The sequence below is a fragment of the Hyperoodon ampullatus genome, assembly GCF_949752795.1.
Source record: "Hyperoodon ampullatus genome assembly, chromosome: 2".
Classification (NCBI taxonomy): Eukaryota; Metazoa; Chordata; class Mammalia; order Artiodactyla; family Ziphiidae; genus Hyperoodon; species Hyperoodon ampullatus.
In genome coordinates this window covers 198,389,537-198,409,055 of record NC_136915.1, presented here as the reverse complement: position 1 = coordinate 198,409,055, position 19,519 = coordinate 198,389,537, and the positions used below count along the sequence as shown (strand labels likewise).

Sequence of the window (19,519 nt, the reverse complement as noted above, 5' to 3'; positions counted from 1 at the left end):
CAAGATAGAGCTTTAATAAAACGAAGAGAAAACTGTTCCTGGGAGTTCCCTGGCGGTCCGGTGGTTAGGACTCGGTGCCCTCACTGCCGAGGGCCCAGGTTTGATCCCTGGTCGGGGAACTAAGATCCTGCAAGCCGCGTGGCAAGTGTTCCTGACTCCCCGAGGTTACAGACCTGACTGTCCTGCAAGTCCCTGTGTCCTCCTCCCAATGCTCTGGACCTGCCTCCGGTCCCAGCGTCCCTATGGCCACCAACAGTTACAGGCCAAGAAAGGGCGGGGCTCACTCCTCGAAGCCGAGAAGAGGGTCCCTGCCTCGGATGCAGCCTCGCAGGGGCCCCACGTGGGCGCCGGGCCGCACCCTTCCCACTGCGTCAGCGCCCTGTGGACCGGGATCAGAGTCACCTGAACCGACCCTGACCTGACAGGGCCAGCGTGCGGGTGGGAAGGAGCCCCGAGGACCCCGACGGACTCTAAGGGAAATGGATTCCATCGTGCTGACATGCTGCCGAGGTGCTGGACGGCCTGACACGTCGGCAGTGATTGCGTCCCTCGAGGTTTCAGCTCTTGGGGAAGTGGCATTCCTGTTTCTCAGGTGCAGAACTGACTTCCAGCCAGGACAGGCCGTGCTCCTAGGTTGGCAGGGAGGGGAGGGAAAGCCTGGACGTTGGCCGAAGGGGCTTACCTGGTAGTGTGACCCGACGCGGTGTGTCTCTTGAGACTCTGACCCCTCACACGTGCAGCCTCCATTTGCTCCCTCAGCAGCCCTGAATGCCTTCATCCTACAGGTGAGACCACTTGGGATCACAGAGGTCCAGACCCCACCCCATGCTCCTGCCCTGCAAGGGGGCTGCCCCAGTGCCCGAGGGCAGGGAGCCCTGGCTGCCCTGGCTGTCAGCCCTCTGGGTGATGGTACTGCTTCCGGGGATCCAACCAGATCCTAAAGCAGCCCAACCAGAAAGAGGAGGCGCGCGCCCTGAGGCCTTTTGGTGGGAAGTCTGCCCCTCCCCGCCCACCTGGGGTCAGGCGGGCAACACAGTGGAAACTCCTACCTGCCCAGGCCTGCGGGGGGGGGCTCCCAGGGGGGAGGGAAGGAGCTCAGACCTGTAGTAGGAGCCCTGGGATGCGCCAGCAGGGAGCCCCCCAGACACTGCCTGGGAGTGAGTGGAGGCCTGGGGTCCTCCTCCGTGGGGGGAGCTCGGGGTAGGGGGAGGGCTGGGGGCTCTACATGCTGAGCCTTGGCACCCAGAGTGAACGGGCAGACAAGCTGATGCACCTGGGGGTCTGGCACCTGCCTCACAGGTTTGATTCCCTTTAACCCTCGTGCCAACGCTGTGTGGCGGGTGGAATCCTCGGTTAGAGTGGGGAGACGGCTCTGAGGGGTTAATGACGTTTTAAGATCTCTCAGCTCGGAAGTGGAGCTGGGACTAAAACCCAGGTTTGGTGACAACAAAGCCTCCGTCCGGGTTTTCCATTGAGGCTGGTTAACCCGTGGATAGAGCCCAAGGTGTCAGGAGAAGGGGAAGTTTGCACAGGTGCCTGGCACCCCTTGGGTACTCAGTAAAGGTTTGGATGAATGAAAAGCTGGAAGGAAAGGGTTGCCGCTGGGCCCTGGACTGGGGCCGGCGTGGGGGAGTGGAGGCAGTGGGCTCTCCCCAGCTCCCTGGTGATGGGTGTCCAGGCCTCCCCAGTCTCACTGGGAAGCCCCGTCCTGTCCTGCCGGGCCAGCATTTGGGAGCAGGAACCCAGCTCCCAAGACAGAGGCAATCCATGAGGACGCAAAGCAGAGGATGTGGCAGGCGTGCAGGGAGGGAAAGAGGTCAGCGAGGACTGGCCTGAGGGGAGCCCGACAGGCTGCTGAGGGGCCACTCGGAGGGCGCAGGGGGCTGGTGGGAACTTTGATTCCTCCCCACCCGCACCGGAGCCCCACCTAATGACCAAGATCCCCAAGAAGCGGGGAGCTTGCTCTGAAAATTAACAGAAACCTCAATTAAAAGAGAGTCAGGGGCTTCCCTGGTGGTGCAGTGGTTGAGAGTCCGCCTGCCGATGCAGGGGACATGGGTTCGTGCCCCGGTCCGGGAGGATCCCACATGCCGCGGAGCGGCTGGGCCCGTGAGCCATGGCCACTGAGCCTGCGCGTCCGGAGCCTGTGCTGCGCAACGGGAGAGGCCACAACAGTGAGAGGCCCGCGTACCGCAAAAAAAAAAAAAAAAAAAAAGAGAGTCAGGAGGCCATCAGGGGATTGCAAAGCCCAGGAGAAGAAGAGAACCTGAGCGGAGCACTGGCTCTAGGCATGCGGGCTTCAGTAGTTGCAGCACGCGGGCTCAGTAATTGTGGCTCAGCCAGTGAGAGGCCTCCAGCCTTCCCGACCTCCCTGCCCCTGTAACAGAGCTCTCTCCCTGGTGTGGGGTCCTGCATGGGGCTCACCGGGGTGGCAGACCCTCGGGCCCTGGAGACGCGGCGAGGAGGGGAGGCCCTGGTGGGACCTCAGGCCGCTCGCTCACATGCTTCCTTCCTCTTCCCTGTCTGAGGACACTGCACCTGTTGGCTGTCACCTCCTCTGGGAAGCCTCCCCTGATCCCTCTTCTCTGCCCCTTTTAATTAATTAATTTATTTATTTATTTTTGGCTGCATTGCGCATGGGCTCTCTCTAGCTGCGGCAAGCAGGGGCTACTGTATGTTGCCGTGCGCGAGCTTCTCATTGTCGTGGCTTCTCTTCTTGCAGAGCATGGGCTCTAGGTGCGAGGGTGTCAGTAGTTGTGGCACGTGGGCTCAGTAGTTGTGGCTCACGAGCTCTAGAGCGCAGGCTCAGTAGTTGTGGCCCACAGGCTTAGTTGCTCCGCTGCATGTGGGATCTTCCGGGACCAGGGCTCAAACCTGTGTCCCCTGCACTGGCAGGCGGATTCTTAACTACTGTGCCACCAGGGAAGTCCCTTCTCTGCCCCTTTAATGCAGTATTTCACTTGTCTCTCTCTCTGGGCTAGAAGCTTTTGAAGAGTCCACAGGCTTTTTCTCTGTCCCTGTGCCCAGGGCCTGACGTGTAGTGGTCAGTCAGGAAAAGTTTGGCCATGAGCCTAAGCGGCAGGCCTAGACTGGGGTGGATGGGAAGGTAGGAGCTTACAGCGGTTGAAGCACTTTGATGGGAGAATGAGCAAGTTTGGGTAAAAGCATTTTAAATAAGTAATTCTAGGGGATTCTGATGCAAGTGGTTCATAGACCAAAGCACTGTTTTAGGATTTTGAGTTTATGTTATGTAAGGTAACCATTGCCAGAAACACATACAAGCTAAAGAATTTGGTGTCAGACATGCTGGGCTGAGGTGACAGTTAAACCCAAGTGGAGAGTGTCGTCATCAGCTGGACACGGGACTCGGAGGCTCAGATTGGAGACCTTAGAGGGTGATGTGGACTTGGGTGGTGCCTCAAAGTTCATTCAGGTAAGGCTTTAACCATGATCGAAAGTCATCAAAGAAAGAATATACAGACAGAGTGAAAGGCCTTGGAATTTTCCCACATTTAGGGATGGCTGAGATGAGGGAGACCACGACTAGTCAGCGAGGTATGTGGAAAAACAGGTTAGTTTATGATTGATTGGTGAGAAGAAAGCTGAGGGCTGGAAGGGAGAAGGGGAGGGAGTGCCCGTCCCCAGCCAAGACCTCTCGTTATCTTGTTAGTTCTCATTGGCTGCCTATCCTGACCCCCTGGCTGCCCCGCCGGGATGCCTGGGGTGACCCCCCAAAGCACGAACAGTCACTTCGCTCTCCTGCTCAGAACTGCTCCATGATTCTCTGTTGCCACCAGGGTATTCTAAACCCTTTCATTTGCTTCTACAGCTTTTAAACAAATAACTGCCTTATTGAGATATAATTCACATAGCCTAAAATTCACTCTTCTTGAAGTATACAATTCAGTAGTTTTTAGCATATTCACAGAGTGCAACCATTACCACAATCAATTTTAGAACATTTTCATTGCCCCCATATGAGCCCCATTGGACTTGCTTATTGTGGACATTTCATACAAGTGGAATCATATACTATGTGACCTTTTGTGACTGATTGCTTTCATGTAGTCCAATGTTTTGAAGGTTTGTGCATGTTGTAGCGTGTATCAGTATTGCATTCCTTTTTGTGGCTGAGTAGTATTTCATTTTCATCATCTGATATACTACATTTTGTTTATTCATCCGTCAGTTGCTGGACATGTGGATTGTTTCCACATGTTAGTTATTATAATGCTGCTATGATCATTCATGTGTAAGTCTTTGTGTGGATATATGTTTTCATTTTTTCATTCATTTTCATTCCTACAGACCTAGGAGTGGAATTGCTGGATCATATGGTAACTCTATCTAACATTTTGAGGATTGTTCAGTGGTTTTCCAAAGTGGCTGCCCCATTTTACAACCCCACCAGCATGTATGAGGCTCCAATTTCTCCACACCTCACCAACACTTATTTTCTGTTATTTATTTATTTATTTTAAAAATTTATTTTACTTATTTTGGCTGCATTGGGTCTTCGTTGCTGCGCGCAGGCTTTCTCTAGTTGCGGCGAGCAGGGGCTACTCTTCGTTGCGGTGCACAAGTTTCTCATTGCGGTGGCTTCTCTTGTTGCAGAGCATGGGCTCTAGGTGCACAGGCTTCAGTAGTTGTGGCACGTGGGCTCAGTAGTTGTGGCTCGCAGGCTCAGTAGTTGTGGCGCATGGGCTTAGTTGCCCCACAGCATGTGGGATCTTCCTGGACCAGGGCTTGAACCCGTGTCCCCTGCATTGGCAGGTGGATTCTTAATCACTGTGCCACCTGGGAAGCCCTTATTTTCTGTTTTTTAAATAGCTTTCCTAGTGGGTGTGAAGTGGTATTTCACTGTGGTTTTGATTTGCATTTCCCTAATGACTAATGATGAGTGTCTTTTCACGTGCTTATTGGCCATTTGTGTATCTTCTTTGGAGAAATGTCTATTCAGATCCTTTGCCCATTTTTAATTGGGTCATTTGTCTTTTTATTATTGTGTGTAAGCTTTCTTTATATATTCTGGACACCAGTCTCTCATCAGACATATGATTTGCAAATATTTTCTTCCATTCTGTGGGTTGTCTTTTCACTTTATTGATAGTGTCCTATGAACCACAAAAGTTTTAAATTTTGATGAAGTCCAATTTATCTATTCTTTGATGACTTGTGCTTTTGGTGTCATACCTAATGATCTATTGCCTAATCCAAGGTCACAACGATTTACACCTGTGTTTTCTTCTAAGAGTTTTATAGCTTTTAGCTCTTACAACTAGGTCTGTGATCCATTCTAAGTTCACTTTTAATACAACGTGAGGTAGGAGTCACTCTTCATTCTTCTGCACGTGGGTATTCAGCTGTTCCACCACCACTTGTTGAAAAGACTATTCTTTCCCCCACTGAACTGTCCATGGCCCTTTGTAAGCAGGTCTTTTCTTAGTCCTGTGACCTCATCTTCTGTCCCACCACTACTCCAGCTTGCCCTCCATCGCCAGCCCCACTAAATGATTTTTTTTCCCCAAATGAGCCAGGTTTCTTCTCACCTCTGGCCCACTTCTCTACATGCTGTTTCTTTTACTGGAAAATTTCCCTGACCTTCTTTCCCCATCACCTGGTTATCTTCTCCAATTATCTGGCAGGCCTAGGCTTACATGTCTTCCAAAAAGCCTTTCCTAAGCTCCCAATAAAGTTTTAACACAGGTCTGTACTCCCCAAGGACCCTGTACTTCTTAACCCCAAGAGGAGCTTTTTTTGTCCCTGGCACATAGTGGGGATTCAGTAATTCTGTTGAATGGATGAAGCCCAGGAGTCAAGGAAGAAGACTAATTTGTACTGTGTGCTGCTGCAGAGAGTTAAGGAGAATGAGATCTGAAAAAAAAAAATGCCACTAGGCTTTGACTATTTTTGTCATTACAGATAGGAGTTTCAGCAGCGCTGGGATGCGGAAGCCAGCATGGGGTGAGAAGTGAATGCTGGGATGCGGAAGCCAGCATGGGGTGAGAAGTGAATGGGAGGAGAAAGTGAAGCTTCAGCTACAAGCTGTTTGTGCCCGAGTTCGTTTGTGAGGGAAGAAGGGAACTAGGTTGGCGCCACAGAACAGCTTAAAAAGACAGAGTCAGGGGCTTAGTTTTATGGGTATGCGTCCATCTGCTGCATTCCAGAGCCTCAGAGAGTTCGACTTCTAATGAGAGGCCCTTCCTTGGCTTCTTAGGACGTAAATTCCAGGGCCTGGCCATGATCCCCCTCCTGCTACCCCTCACCCCTGGCCTCTAACTATGTGTGAACACACACACCAACACCCTGTATTTGTGCTGACCTCAGCAGCCCAGGGACAGATTCTGGGAATGACCAAGGCCTTGTCCCAAACTGGGCTCAGCTATATCCAGCCCAGGAAAAGACAGCCTATAAGAGTCGTTTGTTTGGGTAGAAAAAGGAACGAACAGGTCTAACATCTCGGCGGCACCAGAATGACCACGTCTTCCCTCTCTGCCCCTCAGTCCCTGGCATCCCCACCCCGCCTCCGGGTCACTCAGATAGGCTAGAATGACCTAGCTGCAAGATTGTAATGTTTCATCGTCTTGTTACCTTCCTCCTGAGCTGCCCCCACGTCCCTGGCATGTTCCTCCCAGAGGTCGATGTGCCTGACGCTGAGCCCACCCACCTGGTTAGTGCTCACCGCCAGCCTCACGCAGCTCACCTCGTGCCCCACGCTCTGTGCAACGACCTCCTGATCCCGCCGCCCCTCCAGGAGCTGGCCCGGCAAGGTGAGGCTGGCGCAGCGCCGCGGCGTCCCCTCGGGCTCGTAGCCCGGCTCCGCCTGCCGCCTCTCCAGGGCGCGCCTGCCGTCCACGCTGGTGCCCGTCAGCACCGGCACCCTCCTCAGGTCTGCTGGGCGCTTCAGGATGGCCGTCAGGGGGTTCCCTGCGCTAACACTGTGGGTCCAAAAGAAGGACTCGTCCAGACTGTAGGCCTCCCAGGGGAGGTGGACCTCAAAAACCTTCATGTCGGTTAACACGGCTCCTGGTGGGTTGTCAGGGGCGTAGGGGCTCTTTTTCTGCGTGCCCGAGGCCTTCTGGCTGTGTCGTTCGGCGCATGGTAGGGGACCCGGTGGTAGAACAGGAACGGTCTGCAGAGGATCGGGTCCTTCTGGGCCAGGAGGGTGCGGAAGTGACGGAGGAGCCTGGCAAGGGGCTCCTCCCTATAGAAGAGGAGGAGGAAGTGGGCCAGCACCGGGGGTCCCCGCTGCGGAAGAGCTGGCCCAGGAAGCCCAGGTTGGAGAACTCCAGGAGCGCCCAGCGCTGGGACCCCAGGGTGTCCACTTTCCACTGAACGTGGCTGATGAAGTTGGGGGCGCACAAGGCGTCGTCCTCCAGTGGCAGGAAGTACTCCGAGAGCTTCGCGGCGCAGCTCATGAGGAAGGCCTGGTCCGCTGGGAGTAGGCCTCCTGGTAAGAGGCCCCCGCCCCGACGCCGCCCTCAGCGGGGACAGGCCTCTGGCGGGGTGTGGATCAGCAGCAGCTGCCCCACCGAGATCTGGGGGCCGAAGAGGCTGGAAATGCGGAGGACGGTCTCCCTGAGCCAGGTCAGGCCAGCGCCCGCCAGGTGGGCCAGCACCGTGAGGCGCTTCCGCTGCACCTTCGAGGTGGCGCGGACACGGGGAGCGGCGTGTACGGGAGGCCGCTGCGGTCTGGCCGGGGCGCCTCGAGCAGGTGCCAAGCGTCAGCCACGCCGGGGCGGCCAGCGGCGCGGTCAGCGCGCAGGCAGGCCGGGTGGATGCTCTGCGGCACCGGCTCTCTTTCCGCCCTCACTGCTCGGCTATTTCCCACCCCAGAGGGGAGGTTCAGGTCCTCGCTCCGCAAAGTGTGGGCCTTAGTCCAGCAACATCGCCCCGTTTGGAAGCTTCTTAGACGTGCAGACTCTAGTGAAGCAGAGTCTGCATTTTAACAAGGTCACCAGGTGCCTGAGCTGGGGAGCTGCGTCCCCACGGGCCTCTGAGGCTTCTTTGAGCTGGAATTTTGTGGCACATGGTTTAAGTGCTCAATAAATATTAGCTTTTTTTCCTTTTTAATGTTTGGCTGTGCCACTCGGCTTGTGGGATCTTAGTTCCCCCACCAGGGATCGAATCTGTGCCCTCGGCAGCGTAAGCGCCGAGTCCTAACCGCTGGACCGCCAGGGAATTCCCAATATTAGCTATTTTCATAGTCATTGTCATTCATTTTGACTCTACCCAGCTCATCTTTCCAAAGCTCTCCTTTAAAGGAGATCTACTAGGAAAAGCCCTTCTCCTGGGAGTCAGGAGCCCGAGACTGTTGTCTCAGCTCTGCCACTGGCTCTGTGGCCTCCAGCGGGTCCCTGTACCCCTGAGCTCAACACTGGTGAACTGGACACGTGGCCCGAAGGCCCCCTTACCCCCCAGGGTTCTCTCACGCAGTGATTCCCCCTCCTGCAGCGGCCGCGTTACCTCTTCCCTCCTTCCTCCTCCACACACAGGCTTGGGCAGGGAGAGGACTGTCCGCCGGGCCCGCTGCCCCTCGCCGTCCCCCCTTCTTCCCTCTGAGCCCCTCCTTCTCCTGATGCTTCTGGTCCCCTGGGGAGCCCGCTCCCCTCCTCGGAACGCACTCTTCTTTCTCTGCTGGATTTTTTCCAAAGGTGAGATTCTGCCAGTCTTCTAGTGGCTCCAGATCCTTCCTTCTCCTATAACTGCCCTCCTGCGGCCTTGGCAGAGGCACCGCCTGGTCGTCCTCTCATAAAAAGAACAGGGTTTAGCCTCTAGTGGTTTCCCATGAGCCTTTCCAGGGAAAGAGCGGGTCAGTCTCCCCAGAGCAAGCCCAGCACATTCTCAGGACGTCTGACCACTGGCCAGAGTATCCAGGGCTCAAGCAGTATTTGCTGTCTTCCTTACCTTAACAAATATGGGGGGAAATGCAGCTTCTCTGTGGACCAGTGGGTCTGGCCAGGTCCGCACCCCACCCCCCTCAGAGCCTCCTGCTCTCCGGTGAGAGGTACAGGGCATTTCCAAGACTCTACCTGTCCACACCCACCACACACCCTTGATCCCCACAGTGAGAGCAACTGTTGCTACCTGGGCTTCGATAGCCACCCTGTTCTGGTCGTCTTCAACTTCCCTGGGGACTTTCAGAGTGAACAAGAGCCACAGGAACCCGCCGCCCACCAAGGTGATGCAGCAGTGCCGGGCGAAACCCTGCATGGCAGCTCCTATAGCAAGAGGGCAGGAGGGCGACAGGATGGCAGGGGGTGCTCCCTGGTCCACGCCTCCACCTCCCGGACTCCTGGGAGGCTGGCCCTCCCGACGGCCCTGTTCCAGCCTTCCTCTCACCACGGTTATCTCACTTCCCAGGCCCACCTGTCTGTCTGACCTGGGAACCTGAGCCTTCTTCCCGGCCTCAAGAGGGGAGGCCACCTGTCCTGGGATGTTTGCTGCCTTCTCTTTATAGGTTTGTCTGGAGATTCCACTTCCCCAGGGCTCCCCCTGTTCAAATGATAACAGTCTGCTGGGCCTTCAGTGATGAGGGCCGTTTATCTTAGAAAGATGGCCACCACCCACCCCTACTTTTTAAAACAAAAGTCAAACAATTTATTAAAATAGCTGAACTTGAAGTGTTGCTAAGTGCTAAGCAATTTGGTGCCTTTCTTACTTCTTGTAAAGGGCGTCCTTAATTTATCCCAATCCTTAATCTCATTCACAGACCTTGATTAGAACATGATTCTGGGACTTCCCTGGGGCGCAATGGTTAAGAATCCACCTGCCAATGCAGGGGACACGGCTTCGATCCCTGGTCTGGGAAGATCCCACATGCCGCGGAGCAACTAAGCCCGTGCGCCACAACTACTGAGCCCGCGCTCTAGAGCCCATGCCCTGCAACAAAAAAAGAACACGATTCTGTTAACTCAGAGTAAAAAAAAAAAAAAAATCCTTTTGTGAGTGGTGGGCTGCTGGAATTCAGGCTGGCTCAGACTCAAAAGCACTTGTGTGCTTTTTCCCCTGTTAGTGTCTTTTCTCCGGAGAGAATGTGCTTTTCTGATTGTTTCTAAATGATCAGAGGAAAGGCTCTGATATACCTTGTCTCCCACTCTTGGTCATCTGTCTGCCTAGTCAGGACACAAAAGGAAAGAAATCGTAGTAATTTCTATGCTCCCAAGGCTATACTATTCTCTAATTTCCCCATTTTCATGGTTCCCTGCCAGTTTAGTATTTTGGTAGAGGTAACCATGCTTCCCTCCCTTAACCATTTAGCTTTTTGATAAGAGTTACAGAAACAGTACTTATTTATGGTAGGAAGGCTTAAACTTTCCTTACCTGGATTCCTTAAGTCAGATAGGTCATTCAGATACAAACCACTACATGTAACAGAAATAGGCTTCTTTTTTCTAGAACATAAATACGTGGATACATATACTGACTGAATAAAAGGCTCTGCAACTATAGCCGGAGGAATTCACCCTCAAGGGAACAGCCCTGTTCCCTCTGCCCCTCCTGTGCGGTTTACCTGTCACGCCAGCGGGAGCACTGCCCTCGCTCAGCCCTGAGTTTGACAGGCTCCTGGGAGACCAGGAGAGAGAGAAAGAGGAGTTGGGGTGCTGAGGACCCGCGCAGCGAACTGGGCCCCTCCCCCCAGCTCTCCAGCCTTGAGCTAAGCTCCTCTGTGACGTTGCTCTGTGTCCTGCCACCTGTCCCATCATCAGGGCTACACCCGGCCAGGACTTACCTGTGGGCGGTGCTTACCTGAGAAGCACAGAACTGCCCCCCAGCACGCCCTCCCTCTACCCCGTCCCTCCTGCCCTCGGGGGTCGGCTCCCGACTCTCGTTCCCTCTCACCTTCTGACTTCGTCACCCCTGCAATTACCCTTTTTCACTTCTGCGACGTTGCCACTTCTCCCACTCTACTGGACCATTCCCGGCACTGTAAAAAGGACATCTGCTATCTTCCGGTGGGTAAAAAAAGCAGAAAGCAAATCCCTCCCCGAATTCGTGTTCTCTCCAAATCCTGCCCCGTCCCTCTGCAGCCCTCAAGAGCAACAGCCCTGGAAAGCTGTGTCGTCATCATCGGTCTCACTTCGCCGCCATTTCCTCCTGCATCTCACTCAGCCCCTTCCTCCCCGAGACACCCTTCCCATGCAGCGCTCGCCAGCCCGGCCTTCCTTCCCTGGTTCTTTCCCTGGCTTCTCCTCTTCCCAGCCAGTGACTGTCGAGCGTCCCAGGGTTCTGACCCAGTCCCGTGGCTTTAGGTGCTGTGTACATTACAGGCGTGTGCATACACGTGTGTACATACATACACATATAAGGTGTGTGTCTACATACATCCTTTCATATATACGTACGTTTCATATATACGTGCACACGCACACACACAGACACACACACACATGCACACACTGAGAACTCCTAGGGCTGATCTCACCTCCAGCTTTGGCCTCTGTCCTGAGCTCCAAATTACCTGACTCTTCACCACCTCCTTTTGGATGACAGGTATCTTACTTTTAACAGAGCCAAATAGAATTATAGACTCTTCCTATTTTCCCAAATCTTTTCCTCCCCAAGTTTTCCCCATCTCAGTAAAGAGCACCACCACTTTTCCAGCTACTCATGGGAAAAATCCTCAAAGCCTCTCTCTCCTTAACACTCCATGTTCAATCTACTCAGTCCTGTTATCTTTTCCTTCAAAAGGCATCCGGAATACGACCCTTTCTCTCCATCTCTGCTGCTACAACCCGAGTCCACACCACCATCGTCTCCTGCCTGGACCACTGCCACCACCTAACTGGTCCCTCCCTCCACCCTTGTTCTCCTGCAACCTTCCCTCCACGCGGCAAAGAGGTCTTTTACGTTGTAGACCAAGTGATATCCCTTCGCGAACTCCAGACCACAGCCTCCTGGGTCCTGCCTGACTGGCCATCTGTCTCTTTGACTCCATCTCCCGTCCCCCCACCCTCCCCGCCCCTCCTCCCCCTTGGGGGAGGGAGCATCCCTTGGACAAACCAAGCTGTTTCTCAACTCAGGCCTTTGCATTTGGTCTTCTTCTTCGAACTTTCCTCCGGAGACTTTCCGAGAACCGACCCCTCCCTATACTCACATCGGAGCTCAGACGTTCTTTCTCCGGCCTCCAGTCATCGTGGCTAAAGTCGCCTCTCGCCACCTCTCCCGTCCTCCCGTTGCGCGACCACGTATTCTATTTTCCTTAGCATTTCTTTCTACCAGAAGCTATCCTCCTTGTATGTGTCGCTGTCTGTCTCTACTCACTAGGCTGGTGGCCCGGCCTTTGTTTTATTCAATGCCACATCCACAGCACTTCGCACAGTACCTGGCCCAGAGAGCGAGCTCAACAAGTATGCATTAAGTCACTAGTTATCGGGATTATGCGATACGGTGAGTGGTCATCTATCTCTTCCACAAACATGTGCTGGGTGCCAGGGACACAGCAGTGCCAGGAGGACCGGGCAGTACAACAGAGAAGGGCAATACGTGCGCAATGGTTAAGAGCTCAGATTCTCGACTCAGACTCAGACTCGGGCCAGAGTGTGCTTCTGCTAAACTTACTGGCCATGTGACCTTGGCCAAATGACTCGGTCTCTCTGAACCCCAGTTCCTCATCTAGAAACTAAAGATAACGATGGCTACTCTCCTGTGTTCTTATGAGGATGAGAAGAAATCACCCACAGGAAAATGCCCCGCATACAGCAAGCACTCAATAAATGTCGGCACTTGTGTGCTAACAGTGACTGTTTTTCAGACACGGAGACCAGCACTGCCTTCCTTTCTGTCATATTTGAGACGCCCATCTCCCTTTATTCCTAAATCCCCACCCAAATTTTTACTTTTAGACTCTTACACACTCCTTAAACACTCGCACTCCTCTGAGGGCTTTAGAGGGGGCAAACAGTGGAGGAAGAGGGGAAAATACGTATTTTTTAATTGAAGCACAGTGACGTAAAATGAAAATAAATACTAAACAAGCCCTGGCAGGCCCCTCGGCAGCAGCGCAGATCGGGGTGAGCCGTCTGAGATGCTGTGCTTGTTGCCATGGTGTGTCCCAGGTGTGGGCTCCAGACTTTGCTGGAAGTCAGAGCTCTCCTTCCAGCCTAGAAGCATGAACGTGAGCCCCGGCAGGGAGGTGGGGAGATGGGCAGGAGCTCACCTCTATCCCTCCGGCATCTCTCTCTGGTGCTCCCACTGGTGCTCTCTTGGTAACCATTGTTCTCCCCGAAGGTCAGCAAACTCATCACCCCACCAGCCTCTCCAGGGAGGTGGCTCCACCCAGAACACACTCGGACCACAAGCACGTCTGGTTGGCCCACACACTGTTTTTTAGAAATTTGATTGAAGATTGAACATCTAAAAATTAGGAGAGATTGTATAAATAATTAGACTTCTGGCTTCTCTTGAAAAATTGCAACTTGCTGCCACCCTGGCCTGAGCAGTGATGGCCCCGGTAGCCAGACGTGCATTCTCTTCTTCAGAGTCCGCCTGGCTGGTTTCTCTCATTTATTTCTGTCCCCTGAAGGCATTTGAGTCTTTGGCCTCTGCTCTAAGTCAGGTCTTGGGAGACTCGAAGACTATGCTAGGTCCTGGTCTTATTAAACTGGGAACCTGAAAAGATGGGGCACAAAGTGACCCCTTGAGTTGAAGGGCTGTGGGCAGAGGTAGGAGGGAAATGAATAGAAGATTGCAGCCAAGTGAATAATAAACAGTACAAAGCAGACCGAAGAGATTAAGCAATAGGGATTGATCTTGTATGTGACGTGGACAGCGTTCTGGAGGATGTAGGGAAGACATGGCAAGGAGCAACGGCCAAACCTTGAGGTGAGGTGGGTGTGAAGAAACCACTGCAGCTACATCTTCTTGAAAGCTAGCAAACAACAGGAAAAACTAACCTCCAAGCAGCATTTTTTCCAACTGAGGGTCAGAATCCATAACAGGTTACAAAACCAACCTCATGAGTCTCAACCGGCACGTGCATCACTGTATAAGGGCAAGTATTGTTTTGTGAAACCGTTAGAATGTAAGCGAAGGTACTACAGATAACAGTCCAGAAAGTGTGAAACCAGCGTGGCTTAGAGGGGAGAGAATGGACACATGTTGGCAGCTGCAGGGCCAGCTGGTGGTCAGCTTTGGGATGGGGTTTCCATGTCCTCTTTCCTCAGCTTGGTGTTTAGGGAAGATCACAGGCTCCAGTGTTCCCACTCCAGTCCTAGCTCTGTTGTCACCTGTGTGATTTTGCCTAACAAACTCTTCTGAGTCTCAGTTTCTCCATTTGAAAAATGGTGACAGTATCCCCCATCTACTTCACAGGGTTGGTATGTCCAATAGACTATGAATTACTCCCAGCCGCTGGTGTGGTCTTATTCCTGGTCGCACAGTATCTCTAGGTGCTCAAATAGCATCCCTTCCTGCCAGGGGAGAGAAGAAAGGGACTCGGCATTAGGATTTTGTGTCAGACCCTGTGCCGGACAACATGTGACAGGATTTGGTTGAACACTGGATTTCAAATGAGCACGGTGGATTTGGGAGTGCTCTGGGAAGTTCAGATATAATTAGTGTAGAAGTCCTTTTATTCCTGTTGCAAGACTTTCATCCCGGCTGCAGAGAATTTCAAACATTCCAACCATCCAAGGTCCTAGAGCGTGCTGAGAGGGGTCCTCAGTCCAGAGACCTTCCTTAGGGGTGACGGTGGCGGCTGCAGTGAACAGGGAACTTGAGTTCTGCCTCTCAGCTTTTCCCAGCAGATTCCAGAACCTCCCAAGTGGCCCAACCTGAATGCGAGGAAACACCCCGAAGGGAGTGTGGATAACGCTGCTGCCCCGCCCCAGCCCTATGGGCAGGGCTGGCGGCACCAGGACTGAGGCTCCCTGGGGAGGGACCCACACACCCAGGTAAACCAAAGTCCTGATCCTGGATCCCTCTGGGCTGAGCCAGAGAGAAGGGGTCCCAGGACTGGAGAGGAAGAGCGGATGCGGAGGAGGAAGAGGTATTACCAGGTGCCTCCCCAGGCCCAGCTTCCCAGGGACAGAAGCCCAGGGATGAGACCCCTGTCTCCGTGGGAGTTGATCTGCAAGGGCAGCCCCCGTAGCTGCGGCTGGGGCAGAACCGGGAGCACCGAAGTCCCACCAAAGAGACGTCCAGCAGAGCAGGAAGGGTTGCTGGTTCCAGGGAAATAATCAGGGCAGGGGAGCTGGGGAATGTCAGGGGCGCATCCCAGTGCGTGGGCTCCCCCCCCCCCACACACACTGATCTGTTGTGAGACCTCTTCCTGCTTCCCCTGGGCAACCAGATTCTTCTCCTTGTCCGGCCCAAAACTCCATCCTCGGCCAGACAGAGCCACAGACACTAAAGGCTATTTCCCTTCCCCTTCAACAAACGTGTGGAGCTCCTACCACGTGCCTGGTCCCGGGCTGGAGACCGTGACTCCCTCCCTCCAGCGGTTTACAATCCGGTGGAGACCCTTGCCTGTGTAGGGCAAGAGGGCAGGGACGGCAGTGGAAAAAGACAAATACCTGGTTAAAGGAACAGGAATAAAGAGACGTCGTGGGAGTGCACAAAATAAATAAAGCAAAACATGGAGGCCACCAAGGCGGCAGCTCATCCCGAGATCTCAAGGTCTGTGGGTCTGTCTCCACAGGGGACATCTGACACCAAGCATTCCAGGGCCCCCGAAGGGGTGGGAGAGGACGACAGTGGACTAGAGGGAGGGGCCGAGCTGGATCGTGAGGAGGCCAAGGAAAGGCCTGTGCGTCGGTGAAATTAGGGGAAAGGAGAGGAGAGAGGAGGTCCAGCAGCGTTGGGGAGCGACGGGCGCTGTGGAAGGGACGCCGCGCAGAGACAGGGGCCAGGCGGAGGGCAGACGCACGCCCACCCCGCGCGCCAGGAAAGCGGTCGGAGGCGGCGGCGGCCTCGGGGCGGGAGCTGCCCTCCACGTGCGCTACGTGCCGCGCGGGCCGCCCCCTTCGCGGCCGCCGGGGAGCCGGCCTCCCCGCTCCCGGAGCCCAGTCCGGAGGTGGGCGCGGGACCAGGTCGCCCCCCGGTTTGCGAGTCTGCGGCGCCCGGAAGGAACGCGGGGGCGCCCCATCACCGGGCGGCCGGCCCGGGGTGCAGGATGCAGAGCCTGCCCGACCCCACCCGGGGTCGGGCAGGCTGTTCGGGAGGCCTGGGGGCTGAGCGGGCAGGAGGAGGATAGAGACCCCAGGGACGTGTGCGAGGCTCCGGGGCCGCACACAGGCGGCGGCTGGAGACGGAGCCCGGCGGGGCGGGGTGTCGTCCCGGGTGAGGAGGGGTTCCTGGAGACGTGGCACCCGGACAGGGCTCGGTTACGCTCCGGCCGCCGGGACTGCCACCCACCGGCCCCGGCCCCGGCCCCGGCCGCGACGCCGGCCCGCCCCTGCCTCGCTGCCAGCTGCACCGAGACACGGACCTCCGGCCGAGAGCACAGCCCAGCCACTGGGGAGCCCGGCGGCCGCGGAGCAGACAATGAGGCGCGTGTCCCGCCCCCGAGCGCCGCGCCGGCCGGCCAATCAGCGCCCACGCCGGCCGGCCAATCAGCGCCCGCGGCCGGGCTCTTTAAAAAAAGAAGGACCGGCGCGGCGCCGCTGTCAGCTGGCTGGATCCCTCCGCGCATGTAAACACACGTTATAAAGGGCTGGGAGCGCCTCCGTGTCCCCGCGGGAGGAGCGGCCGCGGACCGAGCACTCTTTCCCGGAGCATCTCTATGGTTCCCCTGGCCGCCCGGCGGCCGACCCTCTCTGAGCGTCACGACGCGTCCGCGGGGAGCCGACAGCTGCTGCGCCGTCTGGAGCCACGAAATCCCGTGGCTGGGGTCGCTACCGGAAGTTCGGGACGCGAGGCGGGGAGGGGCGGGGGCGGCCTGGGGGCAGCTGGGGACTGGAGAGTTTTCCGTGGGTTCGCTGTCCTGCATCTCGGTTGTAATCCGTACGTGTCTAGAGTTTTCCTCAAAGTTATGCCTACCTGGCTTGGCGGATGCCAATGCTAAGTGTGAAAATAGTCTTGACGTCGCTCCTAGGAAAGAGCACATGACAGGAAATCAAGTCCAGCGAGACCCTCTAAAGCACAGACCGCACGCGGCAAAGAGCAACAACGAGGATTTTTTCTCCCCAACATTTTACTGTGAAAAAATTTGAAAGATTCAGCAAAGTTAAAGGAATTTTTTGCAGCCGACTCCTATCTCCCGCACCTAGATTCTAACTTGCTGTCTCATATCCTTCTTACACCGATGACTTTTTCTCTACTAGGATGCCAGCTGCCCTTGGCCTCGGTCTCCATTGTCGTGGCTTAGCTAGGTCCCAAAGCCCTAGACAGATAAGGCCTGCCTTCTCCAAGGACCTTTCGGTTTACTTAAGAGTTTACTGAAGAGTAGCTTTCTCCCCTCGCCGGCCTTTTAGCTGAAGAATCCTCAAGGATGAGACTTCTTTACTCCAGGTGAATCTAAAAGCAGGGCTAGGACTCTGTTGACACCTACCTACAAAGGAGGCCCTGGCAAACAGTCCTTCCATGGGTTTGGCTGCTTTCTGGATAAAAGAGATCTTTTTTAATGTTGAAGTCCTACTTTCTGAGTTCTCTCCCCTTTTCTGGGGCAGGACATTACCTGACCCCCCCACCATGTGTCAAAATTGTTCTTACCTCTTAAAGTGACTGAACCTCTCTGTGCCTTCATGATCTGCTCTGCAAAATGGGGGTAATAGCAATGCCTCCCAAGCGGGATGGGAGTGAAGCTTCAAGGAGCGAATATACCACTACACACAAGGCATTTACAAGGATGCCTATGCACAGTAAGCATCAGATGAAGAAGGGCTCTCATTCAGGCTAATCACTCCCAGATTTACATCTCCACTTCTCATCTCTCCCCTTCTGATTTATACGCTGAGCCTGTTGGGTATCTCCAACTGTACCAGACACCTCAGACTCAACATGGCCAGAAGTGGACCCACGAGCTCCCTCCCCAGACTGACTTCTTGTTCCCCAGCGATGCCAGCGGCCGCACCCACTCAGGCACGTACCTACACCCCTGAATCGCGCCTCCCCAATTTATCACTTTTATGCCCTCCATTTGCATCCCTCCCTCCTAATGAATAGCACCACTGCCTTAATTTAGGCCCCATCATTCCTCATCTGGATTATTTCAAGGCTCCCGCTCTTCTCACATCCAGCTTCGCCGTGTATTGCTCGCGGACCACACTTCCCTGCAACACCCTACCTTCCAATAAGTGGAGTCTCCACCACTTGTTAGCCTAGGAATTTGGGCAAATTTCTTGATCAACCTACGTATGCCTCGCTGTCCTTATTTGTAAAATGGAAACGAGTATCTGTCTCGTAGGGTTGCTGTGTATATTAAAGATTAATCGTGAAAGCACGTGGCACAGGGCCTAGGAGATGAAGTAATCAGAGTGTTAGCTTATTATCCTCCTAACTGTTGTTTTCTCACCTACAGGCTGTTGTCACGTTCAAGCTCTTCCCTCTACCTGGAAAAGCCTCCTCCGTCCCCGACACCCTGCCCCCCTCGGGGTCTGACCAGGTGTCCTTGCACTTCCACCACGGCGCTTCCCACGGGGCGGGACGGGACGGAGCGTCCACCCGTGGGCCCGGCTTCTCCCCCAGACCCGTAACTTCCCGAGGGAGGGAAGGGGCTCTGGCACGTAGTCAGTGGTCAGTGGGTCCCGGCTGGGCTGGGCCGTGAGGACGAGCTCCGTCCCCCGGGGGCCGCCCCGCCCGGCCCGGGGGCGGGCGCTCAGCACGGGCTGGGTGGGGGTGGGGTGGGACTCCTTTTCCTCGCCGTGGCGGCGGAGGCGCGCGGCGGAGGCGCACGGCGTGGCTGGCGCGGCGCGGCACGGCGTTGTCGGTCGGTGTCGGAGTCGGAGTCTGAGTCTGAGGAGCCGGAGTCTGAGGAGCCGGATCCGAGGCTGAGGAGGAGGAGGAGGAGGAGGAGAAGGAGGAAGAGGAGGAGGAGAAGAAGAAGGATTAGGAGGAAGGCCAAGAAGCCGGAGGAGGCCGACAACCGTCGCTCAGCCGCGTCCGCGGCGCCGCGAGGATGGAGGCCCCTGGCCCGCGCCCCGCGCCGGCCCTCGGCGGCCCCGGCCCGCTGGGCGAATTCCTGCCGCCGCCCGAGTGCCCGGTCTTCGAGCCCAGCTGGGAGGAGTTCGCCGACCCTTTCGCCTTCATCCACAAGATTCGGCCCATAGCCGAGCAGACCGGGATCTGCAAGGTGCGGCCGCCGTCGGTGAGTCTCGAGCGGGGCTCGCGGCCGGCCGGCGGGCGGCTGGGCCTCTGCGCGGGGCGCGGCGACAGCGGACGGAGCGCGGCCGGGGTTCGGATCCGGACGGAGAGGCGGCAGCACCGCCGGCACCGGGGTCGCGGCCGTGTGCCGGAGCCCGCGGGGCGGAGGGCGGGCTGGCGCGGAAGCCCCCGGGCGCGGGTGCGGCGGGTGCGGGGCGCCGGGGGTGCGGGGTGCGCGCCCCGCGAGTTGTCGCGAGGAGGAAAGTTTTCAATATGG

At 55.7% G+C, this 19,519-nt stretch overlaps 2 protein-coding genes across 4 annotated transcripts in view; one reads left to right on the top strand and one right to left on the bottom strand.

The window, feature by feature from the left end:
• Positions 1-280: 280 nt before the first annotated feature.
• Positions 281-11,091, bottom strand: LOC307066838 (alpha-1,3-mannosyl-glycoprotein 4-beta-N-acetylglucosaminyltransferase-like protein MGAT4E; the record flags this gene model as incomplete). Its single annotated transcript, XM_079724066.1, is given in 11 exon segments — positions 281-379; positions 683-779; positions 823-937; positions 6,592-7,084; positions 7,087-7,241; positions 7,244-7,435; positions 7,438-7,492; positions 7,494-7,640; positions 9,088-9,221; positions 10,514-10,566; positions 11,081-11,091. Coding segments are annotated over 11 exon segments (1,551 nt in total).
• A 7,940-nt stretch (positions 11,092-19,031) lies between these two features.
• KDM5B (lysine demethylase 5B) overlaps positions 19,032-19,519 on the top strand; it is a 70,626-nt gene continuing 70,138 nt past the window's right edge. For 2 of the 3 annotated variants that reach the window (XM_079697285.1, XM_079697283.1), the window contains exon 1: positions 19,032-19,246. In XM_079697285.1, the coding sequence (XP_079553411.1) occupies positions 19,058-19,246 (189 nt within the window). In that variant the 5' untranslated portion in view covers positions 19,032-19,057. The remainder of the gene's footprint in view (positions 19,247-19,519) is intronic. The other variant, XM_079697284.1, reaches the window with a different exon arrangement.